A 22,132-nucleotide genomic window follows, 5' to 3' on the forward strand; every position below is an offset into this window, starting at 1 on the left:
CTTCTGTGAGTTGTGGTTGCCGAGGTAGCACTGTTCAGGGGTCTTTTCCACATAAATGTGGTCAGAAAGTTAGCTGCAGGACATTCAATGCGGTGTAGCAGCTTTCCCTTAGATATTTTTGAGTCCTTATCCCTATTGTACGTTCATGATACTCGTTCCTATCATTAGAACTTCCTGGAAGGTCACTTTGATCATTATGATCTATACCCGATCTGCGTTTAGCTTATCCGAGGAGATATTCCTTCTCAGACTTGGACTGCTCACGATCTCGGCCAAAGCCCCACACTCTCGGCCGAAGCCTAAGACCCCACAATAGCCCATCAAAACTCCGGTTTTTTTCTCTCATCCGAGGAAAAAAGTTGGGTTTTGAATTCTTAAGAGTTAATTCTGTTTGAATCCTTTGATTTACACCCGCGGGAGTGCCATTTCACGCGCCCCATATTTGTACTGTAAATTGCTCCTTTCAGAGCTACTAATCTGAGGATTTGGTTATAATCTTGGGCTTGTCTTAACACTTAGTGAGAAAAAAATAGATATCATGGAATGTTAATTCCCCAAAGTATATGGTCTGAGGAGCCATGCATAACTAAGGTTCTGTTTGAACACTTTGAAAGTTGTCATGGAGTGTTAACTTTCCCACATTATCTGGTCCGAGGATCGAGGCATGATCGAGTTATAGTTTAAACACTTTGAAGAGAGATGTCATGGAGTGTTAACTTTCCCACATCATCTGGTCCGAGGACCGAGGCATGATCGAGTTATAGTTTAAACACTTTGAAGAGAGATGTCATGGAGTGTTAACTTTCCCACATCATCTGGTCCGAGGACCGAGGTATGATTGAGTTATAGTTTAAACACTTGAAGAGAGATGTCATGGAGTGTTAACTTTCCCACATCATCTGGTCCGAGGACCGAGGCATGATTGAGTTATAGTTTAAACACTTTGAAAGTTGCCAATGTGTGTTAATTTCCCCAAAGCAAGAGGTCTAAGGACCCAGCATAGCTAAGGTTCTGTTTAACCATTTCTAAAGATGCCAGTGTGTGTTAATTTTTCCAAAGCAGGAGGTCCAAGGACCCGGCATAGCTAAGGTTCTGTTTAACCACTTCTAAAGATGTCAGTGTGTGTTAATTTCCCCAAAGCAGGAGGTTCGAGGACCCGGCATAGCTAAGGTTCTGTTTAACCACTTCTAAAAATGTCAGTGTGTATTAATTTCCCCAAAGCAGGAGGTCCAAGGACCCGACATAGCTAAGGTTCTGTTTAACCACTTCTAAAGATGCCAGTGTGTGTTAATTTCCCCAAAGCAAGAGGTCCGAGGACCCGGCATAGCTAAGGTTCTGTTTAACCACTTCTAAAGATGTCAGTGTGTGTTAATTTCCCCAATGCAGGAGGTTCGAGGACCTGGCATAGCTAAGGTTCTGCTTAATCACTTCTAAAGATGTCAGTGTGTGTTAATTTCCCCAAAGCAGGAGGTCCAAGGACCCTGCATAGCTAAGGTTCTATTTAACCACTTCTAAATATTAGAAGATATCAATATATACCTTCAAGAACTAGCCCCACCGCAGAGCCCCTTTGAACTGCTCATGTGTTGCTGCCACTTCCTCTAATGGAGGTTCAGCGAACTCAACCACCAGATTCGCAAGGACCTGGCCCTTGACAGAGGTACGAGGCATGTACTTGATGTCAGAAGCTCCTAGAACTATGCCCCATTCAGCAATCCTCCCTGTATAATCTGCACTTCGTAGTATAGACTTGAGCGGAAGCTAAGTTAGGACAACAACTGTGTGTGCCTCATGTAGTAATTTGCTCACATAGTAAACTGGCCACCATAATGGCTTTCCCTAGGGAATCTTGCTGATGGGGGCCTGATCCTACCATATTTAACCGTTGCACCCACTATCACACAAGCTCTTCCCACAGACGACGCTAATTGTACGGACACGATTTTCAAACCAAGCCCAAAATGTAAGGAATTTTGGCCCAGTAAACCCAGTACAATAAATTTGTAGAGAGTGGGTTAAAGAGCTAGGCTTTAGTGCATGGATTACAGTTAATATGGTTTTGGATGATGAGCCAACACGAATTGAACCTGGTTTGTGCGAGAAAGTTTGTCCTGGGCACAATCCGAGGAGCTCTGTTCTAGTATATATTGAATGACAATGGTTACAGGAGTTCTTTAGATTGCTACAGTGCTTTTTCTTCTTCTTTTGCCATCCCCTTTTCATGAAGGGCCTATTCTATTATATAGTTCCTTTTGGATGATCTTAATCCTACACTTGTTGATCTTTTGAGCCACCACTTGAGTGTTTATCCCATCAGACACCCTTTCTGGCCTTCTGTGAGTTGTGGTTGCCGAGGTAGCACTGTTCAGGAGTCTCTTCCACATAAATGCGGTCAGAAAGTTAGCTGCAAGGCATTCAATGCAGTGTAGCAGCTTTCCCTTAGATATTTTTGAGTCCTTATCCCTATTGTACGTTCATGATGCTCGTTCTTGTCATTAGAACTTCTTGGAAGGTCACTTTGATCATTAGGATCTATACCCGATCTGTGTTTAGCTTATCCGAGGAGATATTCCTCCTCGGACTCGGACTACTCACGATCTTGGCCAAAGCCCCACGCTCTCGACCGAAGCCCAAGACCCCACAATTGTTCTAATCCCTCTCTATATTCTGGAGGCTTGTTACCCTCAAAATGTAACTATCTTCTTCTTCCCATTTCTTCTCTATTTCTTCTCTTACTACTTAATCTCAGTAATCCAAGAACCTAACATACACTTGGTAGTCAAATGTGGCTAGCCATTATAGCATCAACAAAATTAATAAAGATTTGAAGAGTGAAAAGAAAATTCATAAAAAAATACTAGTATTTAAATGAGATAGAGAAATAAATAGTTTGTTGGATAATGTATTTAAAAATGAGATTAGTTAAAATTCAGACAGTTTGTTGGATAATGTATTTAAGGACAAAGTTTGATTACAAACTTAGTTGTAAACTAAGGTTACAGCTCTCACTAAACAAGTTAACATGGCTACACATTTTGAAAATCAAACTATTGAATTGCATGTTCTTTATGTTTTTAAAAACCATGTCAAATTTCAATCCACTTGGATGTTATTTACTATTTGATCTATAAACTTATTTTTTATGTATGTTTGAGACTACAAAAACTCGAAACTCAAACATTTGATTGATGATATAGTTATTCATTTTTGATCTTCTTAAAATTTTGCACGTATGGAGGATGATGATGCACAAAAATTAGTAAGCTAAAAGGCTCTACAGTGATGGCTTAATGACCTAAAAAGAAAGAAAGGACCATCAAGGGTGATCGGTGTGACTCGGCCAAGGACACTTCGACAGTTAAGTCTGTTTTTTTTTTTTCTCTAGAATACAAGGATGTGAACTGTGAATAGTAGAACTTACCTTCAATGGATGAGACTTGATCCTTTTATAGAGAATTAGAAGTGGGTCTACTTGTTTGATTCCACTATCAAATGGGAGATGTGTAGAGTTAATGGGAAAAAAAAAATGGAACGGATTTCAAAGAATCCTCTCCATGTTTTGGAATGATAGATCGTGGTTTGATTAGGTAAAGCTTGTAGAGAATTTTCTCTGAAATTTACTGAGTGTCGTATGGTCATCCATACCCTTGTGAGCCATAAAGGACCATCCTTGGTCATCTGTACCCTTGTGAGCCATGGACGACCATCCTTGGTTTGGACAGTTGCAATATCTTATGGAGGGATCTTATTCATGTTTGGGGTGCTTCTACTGGGCTCCTTTTCTTGTAAAACCCTCTAGATGTGATTTGTCCATGGACGACCATCATGGGCAAACTAGACTTGGTTTGAATCCCATCAGAGGATATAAGAAAAAAAATGTAATCCAATAGTGGATTTGTCAAAATTCACATCCAATAAAAAAATATTGAGTGGAGTTGTAGCCTTTTTTTTTTTAAAGATAATTTTAACTTATGATATTCACTTCTAATGATAGCTCTTTATCATCAGACCAAGATACCAATTAGTTTTTAGTGTAAGCGAGGATTGAACCCTAGATCTCTTATTCAACCATCAAAGATTTTACTAGTTGAGCTAACTGGAACTTACTGGAATTGTAACATTAGTCTATAAGACTACAATCAAATTTGTTTCCAAATTTTAATTATGTTAGGACTAAAAAAAATTAGGGTAGTCACAATTTTTTTTAAAGGATAAAAAATCATAAAATTTATATATAATTATTATTTTTTTCCCAAGTCAAAGTGGTCCTTTGACCACCCTAGACACAATGTAGAGCCTGCCTAGGCCCCCCATTGGTCCTAAGATCTATTTTTTAGTGAATATATTTTTCCAATTTTGTTATTGGATCCCCCTTCTTTCAAAACCTTAGGCTCATTCCCCTCCAATCAACCTATCTCAACTGGAAACTGTCTAACCCAAAAGCTTAACAAAAACAAAACTTAAAAAAAAACTATTAGCCCGATAGTTACAAACTAAACAAAAAAACAAAAACAAAAAAAGGTTCGAGTTCTCGTAGATGATTGCATTGTATTGTAGTGTATTAAGAAATAGTAGTGTTTATGTCTTTTGTATTTGTTAATCTTTTCATAGATGATTATATTGTAATAAAAAAAATGGTCTTTTGTGTCTTTTATTTTATCTTAGTTGATAGTATGTTAATAATATATAGATACTTATTTGGAGTTTTTTGTTGTTTTTTTTTGGCTTATACTTCAACCCTCCCTAACTTGAATTCCTAACAAACTTGAGATGGTATAGGCTCGGGCAATCAAAATTGCATTAAGTGGAGGAAGACTCTATGTTAGTTATGGAAAGCTCTAAACGGCTCAAAATGTTTAGTTATCACCAATTAGGAATATCATTCAGTAGGCCTTGTTAGATGCTAGAGTTTTTAAAAAAAATTGTTTTCTCTCATGTACGAGAGACAACACAATATGTGGTAGCTCATGCTCTTCCTAGGAGAGCTATTTCCTCTCCTCATTTTATGATCTGGATGGAGTCTGCTCCACCAAACATAAAGACTTAATTAGTGCTAATTTGGCACAAGTTTAGTGAAACTTATTTGACATAATTCTAAAATAGTCTAAGAGCTTCAACTATTCTTCTAAGTTTTATCCCTTGTTTAATTAAATTTAGCTTCTCTTTATAAATAACTCTCTAGTAATAAGTTTGCTAAAGGTGTTAAGAGTATTGTAATTAAATTAGAGCTTTTTATTGGTTCCATAGGCCCACTAAAAACAACATTAAGTGGAGGAGACTCTTTGTTAGTTATGGAAAGCTCTAAATGGCTCAAATGTTTAGGCATATCATCCAGTAGGTCCTGTTAGATGCTAGAGTTTTGAAAAAAAAAATCGTTTTTTCTCATGTACGAGAGACAGCGCAATATGTGGTAGCTCATGCTCTTCCTAGGAGAGCTATTTCCTCTCCTTATTTTATAATCTGGATGGAATATGTTCCACCAGACATAAAAGACTTAATTAGTGCTAATTTGGCACAAGTTTAGTAAAACTTATTTGACATAATTCTAAAATAGTCTAAGAACTTCAACTATTCTTCTAAGTTTTATCCCTTGTTTAATTAAATTTAGCTTCTCTTTATAAATAACTCTCCAGTAATAGGTTGCTAAAGGTGTTAAGAGTTTTGTAATTAAATTGGCGCTTTTATTGGTTCTATAGAACACGCTTCGAGAGAGTTCAAATCTCTCTCCTCAATTATCAAATCTAAAAATAACAATAATAATTAGAGCCCCACACTGGGTAGTCAAATGCAGCTAGCCATTATAGCATCAACAAAATTGATAAAGATTTGAAAGAGTGAAAAGAAAATGCATAAAAAATATACCAGTATTTTAAATGAGATAGAGAAAGAAATAGTTGTTGGATAATATATTTAAAAATGAAATTAGCTAAAATTGAGACATACTTTGTTAAATAAATTTAAGCTAAAGACTGAAGAGTTTATTGGAATGCTTAATGTTGAGAGAGGTAACATAAAATAACCATTCATAATATCATTTGGTTTTTTCTTAATCATTAGAGGTAACTATCATCTTCATTCATCGTTCAAATGATCAAATCATTCTAGTGATCAAATGACAGCAATAATATTCATAAGTAGTATGTTGGGCTTAGTGTAACTGCTTTAATATGTTTGTAAGTTAATACGGAATATAATTGGATTGTACATCGAGAGAGAATTAAATATAATGGAAATTAATATCTAGTATTTCTCTTATGGTCTTCTCAAAAAAAGTATTTTCTCTTATGCCTTTAGGCGTTTATGAAAAACAGAGTTTAGACTGATTAGTCTTTGTAATGTCATATGTAGACTTTTGCAAAAGTTTTAGCAAATCTTTTAAAATGGTAGTATTTAATTAATTAGGTGAACCTGTGGCAAGTTTTTATTGGTGGAGTTTAGAGTGAAGCAGGAAAAATGGAACAGAAAATTTGGACTCTTATCTCAAGAGTCCAAATTTTCTGTTCCACTTTTTCTGCTCCACTCTATACTCCACCAATAAAAATTTGCCACGTGTTCACCTAATTAATTAAATACTAATATTAATTAATAACGGTAGCATTAATAAGTCAATAATGGTAGTATTTAATTAATTAGGTGAACACGTAGCAAGTTTTTATTGGTAGAGTATAGAGTGGAGCAGGAAAATGCGACAGAGGATTTAGACTCTTATCTCAAAAACCCATAATGCATTTGTCTCAAGTCATTTAATTATTGATAATGTCTTCATGGCCTTGAAACATTTTACCATGTGAAAACTATAGGAGACAGATTAGAATGAGGATTCCTAGAAAAGATAATGCATAAAATGGACCGGATTCCATAAAAAAAAATGTATCTCCCCTGTTGCGGAATGTGTGAGAACAGTATCCATCCATCAAGGGAACCAGGCAAGGTGATCTTATGTCCTATCTTTTTTCATTATGCTCTAGTTTGTAAAGCAACTTAGACAAGCTTACTAGTAAATTCTTTGCGGACAACAGTCTCTTATTTTGTAGGACCATCCGTTTTAAAGCATACACCATCACACAAATATTGGCCAAATATGAGAATGCTTTAGGTCATAAAGCTAAAAATGAGAGGACCACAGTGTTCTTTTGTTGGGCCACTCATAGAGACACACATGAAAGAACTAAAGGATATATTGGGACCCAATCCATCACCAAATATGAGAAAAATTAACAGTGCATTCACCATTTTTGAGTGGCAATCGGCACTATCCCACCTCAACTACTACTTCTTATAATGAGAATGTAGTAATAATGTTATAAAATGATTATTTCATCTTACAAAAGAGAAGCTACAATAATTTACCTATATTGTTTTCATATTACTAATTAATCAATTAATTCATTTTTAATATTTAAAAGAACAAAAAAACCTATGAGCTTATCTAGATCTATGTAGGCCGGCAAAGTTTGCCAAATAGCATGTTTTTAGAAAAAAATTAGGAAAGTAGCACACAACACAAGGTTAATTAATTACTTAAGTAGACTGTTTTTAAAACTCGAGTTGCCCATACTCGAATTTGACAAACTCAAGTTCTAAAAGCAATCTACTTAATTAATTAACTTCAGCGGTTCAACTATATGCTTGTAGACGACTAAATTCTTAGTTCGAAATAAATCAAACAAGTAAAATAGTTTCACAAATGCGAATTTGTATTGATGAATATGTGATACAATTCTCTGTAATTACAAAAGAGTAATCCTCTGATTCGATCTCCTTGAAAGATTTGTTGATTGGAATTGTGGTGATGTGATTTTAATTCGAACACAAGATATCCTTCAATTTGGCTGAGGAATGGATCGAAGATCTTTGAAACAAAATTACAATGAATCTCTGGCTATGAGCTTGTTAGAAATTCTTTGTTCTTCACGTTCTTTGTTGTTCTTCGTGTGTTCTTCTTTTCTGAAGGTTTGTGGTAGAAGTTTTTCAAGGCTTCAGAGGCTAGAATCCTTAGAGCTTCGCTGATTTGTGGTTTGTTAAGGTTTCTGGAGGCTTTTGAGCTTGATTCTAGTGACCTTTGAGACCTGGACGAGTAGTTTGGATGATTTTGCTTCGAATGTTGTCTGTATTCGAGGTTGAAGTTCTTGAAATTCTTGGAGGCTTTGGGGTTTGATTCCGGCAGAGCTTCTGGATTTCTAAACTCAATATATCTTTTTCTGTCTCTCCGGCCAAATGTCTTAGGAAGACTTCTATTTATAGGAGTTTGGAGGTGGGTGAGCGACACGTGGCGGAGTCTGATTGGTGACACATGTCACAGCCTGATTGGTCCGCTTATGTCATCGCTTACACATGTTGGATTGCTTGTGTCATCGCTTACACGTGCAGGGCTGATGTGTTTTATGCCTTTATTTCCATGACACTTGGCAAATTTCTATTGGTTTCTAAATAGTGATGGCAAAACCTAGCAGCAATACGTGGCGCTTTGTAATTGGTTGTATTTTGTGGACTTGGTAGTATGATGTGTCAGCTTGTGATAAGTCGGGAATTTTCCCTCTCTACAATGCTATTCACCAAATTTTTTTCTAAAATGATAATATTCAGCAAATTTTGCCATGTAGGCCTGTCACCAATTTGACCCAACTCATTAAGATAATTTTAACCGAGTTTAACTTACATTTAGTATTTTTTTAACTAAATATGTCCTTTTGTTTTAAATATAAAATAGCAAGTTGTAGTGAGTTTTAATTTTCACATTTTATTTAATTAATAGATGATGTGACAATTTCTTATTAAAATAAAATGATATTTCAGTTGACCAAACCCAAGTTAACCCTAACGCATTTATGACCTATACTTCGGCAAACAAAAAAGCCCAAAAGGGAGTCCTTAAATAAATAAACAAAGGAATAACTTGTCAAAAACACTCATTTTCGTAGAGTCGATTAAAATAAAACCTCGCTCGTGGAGAAGACAAACGAAACGTCGCGGGAGGTGCTGACCATTTGTATTTATCCAACTTGTTTACGCATGTAAACTCCGCCAACAAACACCTACAGTCTCCATTTTCTCACTTGTCACCCTTTCTCTCTCTCTCTTTGTCACTCTCTCTTCCTTTTCTCTAACCAAATCACTACAAATCAATATAAAAAAGCATTGTTCTCTCTCTGTGTTTTGGTTTTGTTTGAGACTCTCTCTCTCTCTCTCTCAGAGCTGAAACGAAAAAAAGAAAGAAAAATGGCTCTGATGAGGTTGAGTAAAGGGGATATCTCTGGGTTTAAATTCTTGTTCGCTTTGGCAATCATGTTCGGTCTCATGACGATGCTTGTCCACCCTATTCTCTACATGAAGTTCGTTAAGCCTCTTGGGATCGACGCGCCTCTCGATCGCTTCTCTGAAGCCAGGGCTGTCCAACACATCCGCGTTTTGTCCAAAGATATCGATGGCCGCCAAGTGAGTCTAAAACATTTCGATACCAATAAAATATTTTTTTTTCTTTTCAATTCTTGGTTTTAATTATAAATCTATGTTTATATTGGTTTTAATTTCTAAAACCTCCGTTAATAAATTTTTTGTCCTGTAGTTTGAATTTTGAATGTAAATAAAAAAGAGAGCCTAATTGCTCAGCAACTGGTATTGGCCGGTGGGGTCAGTTGTGAGGCGAGCTTTTCCTTAGATTATAAATTTTTTTTTTTTTTTTTTAAATTTATAAGTAATGGGTTGATAGGAAGGTCGAGCTGGTTTGCGAGAAGCTGCTGATTATATCAAAGGACAGCTGGAAATGATAAAGGAGCGAGCTGGATCAGATATTAGGTCGGTTTTTTATAATTTACTATGTTGTGAAGTTATGTACATTCAATGTTTCTGTGTGTGATTGTTGGGTTTACTAATTGTTGGAGGAAATTTGTTGGTTATCTGAGTTTAACAGTTTGCAGTGTTTGTTGAATTATTTATTTGCAGAATAGAAATTGAGGAGACTGCTGTTAATGGATCCTTCAACATGATGTTCTTAGGGTACAGCATATCTCTGGGGTATAGAAATCATACAAACATTTTAATGAGGTAACTATAAATTGTTCTGATTGAATTTGTATTGGTTGTTGATTTTGCATTTATTGTGCTAATTCTGGAATTTGTATATCAGCGACAGTGATCAATCAGCCATAAAACTACTGGGCCCCACTTTCTGCATTAAATATACCATAGTCATAGTCATTTCCTTACCCCTCAATTACCTACCAAAAAAAAGAAGGTTTTAACTTTTTAAACATCACGAGAAGCACGCAAAGTTTCATTCTTTGATGATGCTATTAGGAAAAATTTAACTATAGTGGGGATAAAATGGAACATTTTGACTTATGTAAAGGTCGAAAAGATATATTGGGATAAAATGAGGAAGTGTTAGGACAAAGACACAAATGATATAAGATTGGTTAAGTTTGAAACATGTATATTTACTGCATTCTAAGAGGAAATTTGTTTGTCTGCGTAAATTAACATTATTTAAGAAAAAAAAAAAAACTGACTGCAATTTTGACAAATATCACTAAGGATTTAGTTTTGCTGAATGACAGGATATCACCAGCAAATTCACAGGACAGTGACCCATCACTTTTATTGAACGGTCATTTTGATAGTCCGCTTGGTTCCCCAGGTGCTGGTGACTGTGGTTCATGTGTTGGTGGGTACAATGAAAATTTACACCTATTGGCCATTCTTGCTGGATTGGTTCATCTTCTTGTCTTTAATTTTTTTTTTTTTCCCTCTCTCTTGCAGCATCATTGCTGGAGGTAGCAAGGCTCACTGTAGACTCTAACTGGGTCCCACCTCGGCCTATTATTTTTCTTTTTAATGGTGCAGAAGAACTATTTATGTTGGTAAGGCATCATGGTTGTGCTTTGTTTGGAAGAAATTTTTTTTTTTTAACTCTATCTTTCTTTTCTTTTTTTTCTCTTTCTGGTAAAAATTTTTCTAAGTATGCACTTCTCCTGGTGTAGTGTTATTTTATTTAGGCTTCGCCTCATGATATCAGCATGGTTGAAAAGGATTCTGGCTGTAGTAGATGCAAGTGATCCTATTGTATAAATGTGCAAGTTGGATGTGTTTGAACTTTAATGTGCTCCACATGTTAAAATACTATTTTGTTTATACTTCTATTAAGGAGGATGTATATTACAAATTTACAGAAGTGAGAATGGCCTGATGCTACTTCCTGGACTATTTTCCTTTTCTTGGGAGATTGAATAAATGATAGTGTTAATTTGTTAAGAGAAGCAAAGCCAACCATCACCATTTCAGCTATGAAAATCATATGGTCATTTGTCTGACATTTTTTTTTTTCAATTAAACTTATGACATGTCGGTTTGTTTATGTATTCTTGTTCACTTTGAATGAAATTATCATTACTTATATATATAAAAAAAAAAAAAAAGTGTTGTTTGTTTACTCCTGCTGTTTCAGGCTGCACATGGTTTCATGAAGACAAATAAATGGCGTGATACAATTGGAGCTTTTATAAATGTGGAAGCATCTGGTTCTGGAGGCCCTGGTAGGATATGATATAGTGCCAATATTATTTTCTGAAAAGTTTATGCTTAATATGGCTGTATGCAAGAGTGCAAGTCTGCAACTTACTGTTTGGCAAACCTTTTCTTTTTGGTGGATTAGGGCAATCTATAACGTAGAAAATGGACAACCCAACTTTCTTCCAATTGTATCCTCAACTAAGTTAAAATTATGGTTATATTTTTGTGCTATGAAATGCTTGACAAGCATGGTCAATGAAGGTGACCTGTATTAACAATAGATATCAGCATGTGCTTAATTTCTGCTCCTGATAACATGTTTATTGAAATAGAGAAACAATTAATATATTGGGAACTGTTGTCTTTGTTGATTGAGGGTAACAACTTCCCTTTCTATATTTAGCTTTGTGGTTCCATAATGCATTGCTGATTTTTGTGTTGTTTAATTTACAGACTTGGTTTGCCAATCTGGACCTGGTTCATGGCCTTCTCGCATCTACGCTCAATCAGCAGTGTACCCAATGGCTCATAGTGCGGCTCAGGTTTTTATTACTCTCTCTCTCTCTCTCTCTCTCTCTCTCTCGCTCGCTCTCTCTCTCTAACTAAATTCTTAAATTTGAATCTCATTTGTTTTCTTTCCTTCTGTGTGTGTGCATGTGTTTTCTTTTCCCCCTGACATTTTATGTGCTTTTGCTGCAGTTGTCTTCTGTTTCGGTAATAACTGATTTAATTGCAAAGGATCTTTTTGTTATATGCAGGATGTTTTTCCAGTATTTCCTGGAGATACAGATTACCGAATGTTTTCCCAAGATTATGGCAATATTCCTGGGCTGGATATCATCTTTCTCCTTGGTGGTTATTTTTATCATACCTCCTATGATACAATTGAGAAACTATTGTATGCATTACATGTGCTATTTTGGTACATATTTTTGTAATTGGAATTTTTATGTTATTTCATCCTTAAACACTTCCTCTTATACATCCAAATGTCTCCAGACCTGGGAGCATCCAAGCACGCGGGGACAATTTGTTCAGCATAATTAAGGCCTTCACCAATTCTTCTATGCTACAAAATGCCCGTGATAGAGAATCTTTTGCTGCTACTGCCAACAAATACGTGGATCAGGATGTTTTCTTTGATTACTTAACATGGTTCATGGTATGCTTTTAAATTATGATTTACAAATCTGATTATGAATAGATTTGTCAAACTACAAGTGCAATCTTAAGTGACAAATAACATTGCTTTTTTATTTTCTTTGTTTTTTTTTGGGTGCTGAATCTTTCAGATAGTCTATTCAAGAAGGGTAGCTCTTATACTTCATAGTATTCCTATTGCCATCTTCCTTACTATGCCCTTATTTTTGTGTTTGCTGTATTCTGGATTGCGTTCTTGGTTTGCAATCTTCTGTGATTTTACAAAAGGTAAATTGTCACTGCTGATTTTTTATTTAAAAATGTTTCCTGTGGCTGAACTTCTATGTTCTGAATCTTATTATAATATCTTCCTGTTAAGAGTTTTGGTTTTTTTGCTCCATATTTTGCTTATTTAACATCAGCACCACCGGAAGATTTCTGCTAACTTTGTCAAGTTGTTAATTTCTCAGGAATGCTGTTCCACACTACTGGGGTTATACTTGCAATTATTTTTCCGATTTTATTTTCAATCATAAGATTGCTGTTCTCTAGTCATGCAATGAGCTGGTGGGTTGATATCTTTTTTGAAATACTTCTTTGAATAAATATTAAATCTTCTTAACGTTGTTTTTTATATAAATATTGAAGTATTAGCTTTTGCCCATACATTATTTTTTAAGGTGTAGCTTATATGAGTTTGGGATCCCTATACTAATTGATAAAATTGTATTTGGTATTATTTGATCTCATGGGACTTCATTTCAGCCTATAACTAGAAAGCACGGATATTTCATTTGGGATGCCATACCCATGTCAAACATGAGACATGCCTAGGACACTTTTGTACTCGTGTCCCAGTCATGTCCTTTTATTTTTTTTGAAACATTGTGGGACACAAGAGGGACACTTATCTTTTATTTCTTTTTAGTTTTAATCTTGAACACTTATTTGATTATCTTTTATTTACTCTTTTAGATCTTATTCTTGATTTGTATTCTAATTTCTAAACATCATATATTAGTCATGAATTCACTCTAGTATCCTTTATTGTTCGTAAATTGATATTTGTTTAACATTATATGAAAAATAAATGTTTAACAATATTTAAAAATAAAAATAAAATATTTAGTAATTAATAATTAATTAATTAATATACGTGTCATCCCCAATGTACCCGTGTCTTAATTTTTTCAAAAATTACCGTGTCACCGTGTCGTACCCGTGCCCATATCCATGTTCGTGTCCGTGCTTCACTGGCATATATAATCTGTTGCCATCATTGAAAGAATTTTTCCTTATGCATGATGATACCCTTTGAATTTCTCTATTTTAACCTATGGCATAATACAGCTATTGGGGAAAATCATGGCATATGAAGTGGCCTAGTATTATGTCATATTGTTTGTGCCGTTGAGAGAGTGAGAGAGTAGGATTCAATTAAGCACAAAGTGATAAAGTATTTGCAAGATTCCAGATATGTCTCTAATAATAAGTATTGTTTTTGAATTCCAAGCCAATTTATCATGTTAAACTTCTTGAAACCACTACCAAAAAATAAATAGACTCCAGATCTTTGAAGTGGCTCTAGTTTTATTTGAAGATCAAGTTTTGCACTTTGGTATTAGTGCATTCCTCAAATATTTGGAACATAGTCCCATTACTTTTGATGTGGACATTCTGGTGGGAAAAAAATCGTCATTTGTTTGAGGATACGGAAAGCTCAAGGACTCAATTGATAACATTGTTTGCTAGATCTTTGTTTGATTGGTCTCATGCAATAATATCTCCTTCTCTGATTTTTTAGAGTCGTTGCCTTTTTGTAAATAGTTTTTTTTTTTTTTTTTTTTTTTTGTAATTCTTTAGATTCCTTTATGTTCATCATACATGTATCTGAAGTAGTATATTTTCAATAAATTTTTTGTTTATTTATAAGAAAAAATAAGTATTGATGCATATGCAAGGTTCTTCTTGACACGCTGGATTGGAATGCAGGTTTGCTAATCCATACTTGGCATTCATGATGTTTGTCCCCTGTTCACTTGTTGGTCTGTTAATTCCAAGAATCATTTGGAGTTGCTTTCCTCTCTCTCAAGAGGTTTCAGTTCTTAAAACTTCTAGAGAGGTAAACTTCTATTTGAATATTCTCAAATATTCTTTGGTGAAGACCAAGTTCATCTCGTAATTCTTTCATAAATTTTTCTTTCTTTTTTCCCTGTTCAGAGTATATAAACCTATAGCAGATTCTTAATGTGGTTGTCTTCACATTAACCTTAAATGTGAATCTTGTAGGCATTATCTGATGAAGCAAGATTTTGGGGAGCATTTGGTTATCATGCTATATTTACATTGGTATGTTGTGCTACTGTGATTAGTTTAATTAGTAAATTGCAAATATCATTCTTTAGAGGAAATTTTAAAATGTCTAAAGAACCTTTGTAAAAACAGGCTTATCTTGTAGCTGGCCTGAGTGGAGGCTTCTTGACTTTTTTCCTGTCTGTTTCTATGCTTGCTTCATGGGTTTCCTCTCACTTGGCAGTCAAATATTATGGATCCCAATTGCTCAGGTACTCATATCAATGTCAGTTTGATTTCTTTCTTTTGCAATGTCAATTTTTTTAGCTGTTAATTTGGAAGTCAATTATGTTGTGGCTGGTTCCTAATTGTTTGTATAGAGAAACTCTTAATTTATTGGGCGAAGGATTTGTAAATCTACCCTTTGTTTTTTTGCAATCCTTGTGAATATTGGTTCTCAGATCCCACGTCACCTTTGGCAGCTTGGTTAGCTTACAAGTCCAATGGGCTTCAACCTAGCCAAAGAAAGAAGTTGTGCTTCCCTGCAGAGGGTTCGTTTGGTTGGAGGGGTGGAAAAGAGGGAGGATAGAAAATGATAAAGGGATAGAAAAGATTTAGTTTTCTCTCATATGCGTTTAGTTGGGAGGATGGAAAAGTTGAAAGATGGAAAACTCATTTGTTTGATTGAGAAGAAAAAAAAATGAGAGGATAGAAAATGAAGTTGGTATAAACTAACTCATATACCCTTATTAAAAAAATTGTGCTCAATTAAAAAATAAACAAAAAATAATAACCCCACCAAGTTTATTAAAACAAAAATCATGCCCAATTAAAAAATAAATTAAAAGCAAAGAAACAAAAATAAATAAAAACTCAACAGTGCCCAATTTTTTTTTTTAAAAAAAAAAAAGCAATGATAGCATACATGATATACACCCATTTAGCAAAGAACAAAGAAAGGGAAAAAAGAAGAAGAATCTGCACTTTACTTTTACTACTTCATGGATAGAAGCTAAAGACAAAGAAATGAAGAAAAAGACAAAAACAGACGAGAACAAGTAGAAGCTTGCAACAGAGAAGGAGGTAGTTTTGTAAAACCCATTGGACCAGTTTTCCACCCTTGTTTTCTCTCCATTTTAGAGAGATCAATTTTTGGTGGGCCCAATTATAAAATGCTTAGGTTCCAAAAAATTTCCATCCTTTCTCCTTACCAAATAACACCAAATCCTATGTTCTCTCCTTTATTTTCTATCATCCCTATTCCACCTCCAACCAAATGTAGCCTAAGTCTTTGGCTCATAAGTTTGGAGTGGGGAGAAAAGAACTGTGTATATCTAGTGGGGATAGTAATTAGATGTTGGGCCTTGGTGTGATGGCAAGTGCCTCTCTAAGTCCCACCCAAAGTAGCATGTTGCAGGTTCAAGTCTAGGAATCAACCTCTTCAAAAAAATGTGTAAGACCACCTACCAATCACCTCTCCCAAGCAGTGTAGAACAGGGAGTTTTGTGCACTGAGTACAGCCTTTAGTGGGGATGGGATAGTGAGTATAGATTATTAGTACATCCAGTTTACAGTTGATTTCTTTGCCCTTGGTGAAGCTATGAATTTGGAGTGCAACCTTGTTTTCTTGTATGCATTGTTCTTTTTCTCTCATTAGTGTTCTATATCCTCTGCCACGAGTTAAATGTAGTAGCGTATTGAACATTGTGATCTGATTAAATTTTTTATTTTTTCAGGTCAACAGTGATTTATATAATACCTCTTATTCCATCCCTTACATATGGTGTTTACTTCGGGGGGTTTCTTGTTCAATTTGTGATTGAAAAGATGGGCATGGTGGGTGCTATTCCACCCCCTTACGGTTAGATTTTCTAAGCTTTTATCTCTCTCTTTTTTTCAGCTAATGATATATTAACCTTTAATTTTCAACAATCATGCTACTCTTTGAGGCATGAACCATAGCAAGACTGTTTTGTTAAAATCATAGGAGACTGAAAATGCAGTTTTGTTTGCATAAGGTTTTTATATATTTTTTACTTTTGGGAGACGAGTTTTCATCCCTCAATCCTGCTCAGGGTATATTATCACTTCCTGAACTTAATTATGGCTGCACTAATAATGAGTTGCCTCCCTCAGTGAGCACTTGGATAGATGTGGCACTTAATAGTTAATCAAATGGATGTTATCACTTGTTTGACAAATGATATTTACCTTACAGTTAATTTCTTTTGTATTGGGAAAACTGTATGAACTGGTCAATTCATGTGTCTTATGACTCTTATCCACCGCTTCTGTTCTGTTGTGCTATGGTCGGCGGATTTATTCAATTTAATCTTATGAAAGTCTGTCTGTTAGAAGTTTTAAGATTCCTTTATAGTTCCTTTTTTTTTTTTTTTTTTTTCTGTTCAATCAAATTTTATTAATTGTCAAGAAGAAGAAAAAAAAATGACACTTTTATGGTTTTGGATGGAAGCATTTAAAGAGAAGGATTTGGGTTTTACTTTTTAGTTTAAATGATACGAATAGAGTATGAAACAGCCAATTGTTTTCTATTGATGAAATTTATGGTTGGATTTAGCTCTGTTGATACAAAAAATTAAAATTATTAGGTATAATAATATGGTAACAACAAGCCATGACCCAAATTTATGGGGTTGGCCATGGATCTCAATAGATTAGTTAGGGTTAGCCAAATGTGTTCTTTTCCTTCATTATATTCCATCTGAAATCATATTCTCTGTTTTTTTTTTTTTTTTTTGAGAATCAAATCATATTCTCTGTTACGAACAAAGTTTGACTATAAACTTGGTTATGGCTTAAGGCTACAACTCCACTCAATATTTTTTTATTGGATGTGAATTTTGACAAATTCAACATTGGATTACATTTCCTTCTTATATCTTTTACGTTTGCAAAATTTTCAAAATATCAAAGATCAATAGCTATGTCATAAATCAAATGTTTAAATTTTTAGTTTTTGTAGTAAAAAATTATGCATAAAAAATAAGTTCATGGGTCAAATAGTAAATAACATCCTATTAGCACGAAATTTGACAAGCGTGTTAAGAATATAAAAATCATTCAATCCAACGATTAGATTTTCAATATGTGTAATCATGTTAAATTTTTTAGTGGAAGTTTTAGCCTTAGGCTACAACTAAGTTTGTAGCCAAATTTTGTCCCTCTGTTACTTCCTTAATTGATTAGTCCTTTTTCTTTTGGATTATTTGATAGTTGAGGGGTGATTTGAACCATGGATTTCTCAATTGGAAACATAAAGAGATGTCAACCAATTGAGCTACAAGGTTCTTGGCAATAAGTCTTTTTTTATTACTTCTAATAATGTTATTTGGGGTATTTCTCTACATTTTACACTCTCTCACTTGGATCAACTCACTCTTTCTTACTGGTGCATTAATCACTCTCCTCAAAACCTGACCAAACCATCTCAAGTGACTTTTCCTTTTCTTTTCATCAATAGAAGCTACCCCAATCTTTAAGTGGATTCCTCATTTCAAATCCTATCTTTTCATGCATTTTCACCTATTCATCTTAACATTCTAATTTTAGCTATACTTGTTTTATGCCCAACATTTAGCACCAATTACAATTGGTTAGGGCAAAATTCTTAAAGCTCAGATTATCACGTGTTGTTAAATTCATATCACACAATTTATACAAGTCATATTCTTCAAATCCCTTGATTTTAAATCCTCAAATTCAATTACAACCTTAAGCTGTCTTATATAATCCAAAAAAATATAAGGCAGTTCAAAGTCAATAATCCAAAGAATTTATTATGTGACAATTGTTCATGAGGCAACATATAGCGATGGTAGTTAGTAATTACTATCAGATTTTTTGTTTCAGGGTATTTTCTTCCAGATATTATGGTGGCAGCAACAATTGGAGTTGTAACTGGTTTGTGTGTGGGCCCCCTAATACCTATATGTGGTAATTGGTTAGCGAGGTCATCAGTTCTGCAATTTTTGCTGCATCTTACTGTGCTTGCCTTGGCTCTGTCATCACAATTCTTTCCATATAGCAACGATGCACCTAAGAGGGTTGTTTTTCAGCATACATTCATTACTGCAGGTACTGCAGCCACCAGTATTTTATATATTGAATGACAGTTGTACTTTTTGAAAGCTTTTCAAACTTGATGATTTAAATGCTACATTTGATAGTATTACACTTTCAGCCTGTAAATTTAAGTGTTAGTGTACTTAATTGCATTTTGGAATTAAACACCCCCCCCCCCCCTCTTTTGTTGGTCCTGTCATCTAAAAAAATTGTACTTCTGGATTGACAGGTGCAAATCGGGTTGTAGACTCCACGTATGATTTTTCTGTGGTGGATTCCAATTCTTTACTTTTCGTTTTCAAATATGTACCTGAAGTGGCAAAGGAATTGCACATTGGTTCAGAGATATCTTTTGAAACTGCAATGTTGTCTCACCGGGAGAGTTGGATGGTATGTATGATTTAGATGGCCTTCTATCCCTTGGAAAGGAACCTTTTACATTTCAAACTCTTAATTACTAATTTCTCAAGTGACAGTCCCCTCATCCCTGCCAACAAGCCTTGTATACCTTCAATAAGTCAATATTCTTCTGTTTTTTTTGAGATGTAAAGTAAATCATGATAGTCATTTTTTATTAGTATGCTAATTTCCTGCTAAAGAGTTCTCTCTCTCTCTCCCTCTCCCTCTCACTCATGCGCGCGCACGCACACACACACACACACACATCCACCCATTTTTTTAAGGTTTGTTGACCAGATCTTTTTTGTTGCAACAAATGGTTATGGGACTGACAAAAGCTTCTTTTACTTCTCATTGATGCCTAAGCTGGTCTTCTGAACACCTGACCTCAGCCACAATAATAAAATAAAACCTAAACACCTGGCACAAATACTGGGGTTTGCCATTCTTTGTTAAATTGTAAAAATGATTTATATGAACCAAGGATACCTTGCATAAGTTGAAGCAATTATTACTTTCAATTAATCATTCTATATTAATTTAAAATCATGGTTGTCAATGGATGCAATGTAAAATTATCGGAGGATCTCTCTCTTTTGCAGGCAACATACCCAGTTACTTTTTTGTTCTCAAGAAGCTTGAAGTTCCCCACAGGAAGCGATGATGTTTTGAAGCAGTATAGATATTTCCCACATTTGTCTGAATATAAGCCACATACAATTTATGGCAAAGGATCTCGAAGAGTATACTTGGAACTTTCCTTAGGGTGAGTGGATTGAAATGCATGTGTTATCCATTAAGTTATATTTATACGCATGACATTGTCATAGTTTACTATTGAAAGTCATAAATATTCATGATTTTCAAATTTTTTTAATAAAATAGTATAGATCTTTTTATTATAAAAAGTATAGATCTTATTGTAAACAAAATGCTTTATTACAATTCTGATGGGCTTGTTTTTTAAAAGACTATTCGTTGCTTATTTATTTTGCACAACTAGGCAGACCTTTGTATCCCTGGAATCTTGTTTCGTTCATGTATAAATTTATAGTTCCATGTACAGATGCTTGTCTACCCCTTATTTGTATGTTTGTTAGTCCAGAATTTGCGATGTGATCTCTGATGGGTTTAGAAGTCAACTCTTTTTGTTATGCATGATTGGTGTATGATTTACATGCACCCAAAAATATGGGAAGAATTGAAGCATAGGACAAGGTGTATACAATCAAAAAAAAAAATTACACAGTTGAAACATATAAAATGAAACTAGTGGACAACGCATTATAAATTATGTTTTCAGTTGTAATGTTTAAATTTATGTGTTGCCTTTCTTTCAGTTCATTAGAGGAGGTTTGGGTTACAGTCCTTAATATTACTGGTCCCTTATCCAGTTGGTCATTTGCAGACAATATTCTTCCAGGTATGAAAATTCTTTCCAATTCCACTTTGGTTTTGGCTTAAATTATTTCTCATTGTTGTAGAAATTTTACCCTTGTGAAACTGGTACAGCTCCTGAATTAATTGTTGGTGGTCCACCTTCATATATATTGAGACTCAGTGGAGCCAGCCACGAGAATTGGACCTTCTGGTTAGAGGTATAGTTTTGATCACTGTTAGCAGTTTCTTTTCGTCTCGATCTCTCTTGCAGCCATTTAATAATCATGTTCAACTTTGTAATTTTTGCAGGCTAGCAGTTCTGAAAAATTAAGGGTGCAAGTTTCTGTATTAGACCAAAATTTATTTGGTGCAGCAAAGAAGTTTAAAAGCCTTTTCCCTGACTGGGTGGATCTTACTGCTTATTCTAGCTTTATTTCCAATTATTTCTTTTAGCTCCACAATGGCAGGGTTTTTCACAAGCCTGCCAATGCATTGGTTGGAAAATCAAATCCTGTATGAGATGGTTTAATTAAAAATCAATAGGTTTTAAAATTCATCTGATTTTTTTTTTCTTTTTGTTTGGCTGAACAATTCATTCTTCTCCATCATGCCAATAGTAGGACCAAGGCCAATGCCGTAAACCCTCACCAGCTCCCACGGATGTATTTTTTTTTTGTCAAAGTATTGTGACTAGTTTTATGAGAAGATGGAACTACACTGAAGGGACAAATAATAATGTCAGAAGGTCTTGTATACTCTTGACGGCAGCTTTGCCAAGAAATCGCAACAAACGACTGATGTAGCAGATTCCATAGTAAAAATTGCTTTGATTCAGGAAAATTTGAAAGAAAAATGAAAAGAAAAATTTACATTGATGTCATTTTTTTATTTCTTTTCTTTCCCCTCTTTTCAGAGGTGAAAGTCACTGGCATTTTTTAGATATGTAAATTGCGGGAAAATACCGCTAATATTCATTGATATAAGATTCTAGAGGATGCTATTTCAATACGCCTTGAGCGCGCACCATTTAAGTTGATGCCTTGATTAGTTTTTTGGTTTATTTGTTTATTTTTTTTGGGTTGTTTGTTTATATACAGTTTTTAAATCTAACTTCTTCTGCATACAATAATACTTCGTCCAAATTTTAACAAAAAAGTAGAAGAGCGTCAACAACATTTTTACAATGTTTTCACAACAAATTAGAAGTGGTAAGTTGCTATTGTTTTAGTTTGAATTCACAACTTAATTAGTTTTTTGCCCATGCATAACAATTAATAATAACCTACTACTTAGAATTTTTTGTGAAAATATTGTGGACATAGCATTTTTC

The 22,132-nt window shown here is 34.6% G+C and overlaps 1 protein-coding gene across 1 annotated transcript; it reads left to right on the plus strand.

Moving 5' to 3' along the window:
- The first annotated feature begins 9,024 nt into the window (after positions 1-9,024).
- LOC142629468 (uncharacterized) lies at positions 9,025-21,862 on the plus strand. The gene is made up of 21 exons (XM_075803462.1): positions 9,025-9,435; positions 9,710-9,795; positions 9,943-10,044; positions 10,557-10,663; positions 10,759-10,859; positions 11,444-11,531; positions 11,962-12,050; positions 12,267-12,406; positions 12,508-12,670; positions 12,801-12,936; positions 13,119-13,215; positions 14,641-14,770; positions 14,938-14,997; positions 15,094-15,212; positions 16,677-16,801; positions 18,811-19,035; positions 19,253-19,413; positions 20,025-20,188; positions 20,763-20,845; positions 20,935-21,020; positions 21,112-21,862. Exons 1-21 carry the CDS (start codon positions 9,220-9,222, stop codon positions 21,253-21,255), a joined length of 2,622 nt encoding a protein of 873 aa, XP_075659577.1. The 5' UTR covers positions 9,025-9,219; the 3' UTR covers positions 21,256-21,862.
- Positions 21,863-22,132: the final 270 nt, after the last annotated feature.

This window comes from Castanea sativa, chromosome 3 (genome assembly GCF_040712315.1).
Source record: "Castanea sativa cultivar Marrone di Chiusa Pesio chromosome 3, ASM4071231v1".
Classification (NCBI taxonomy): domain Eukaryota; kingdom Viridiplantae; phylum Streptophyta; class Magnoliopsida; order Fagales; family Fagaceae; genus Castanea; species Castanea sativa.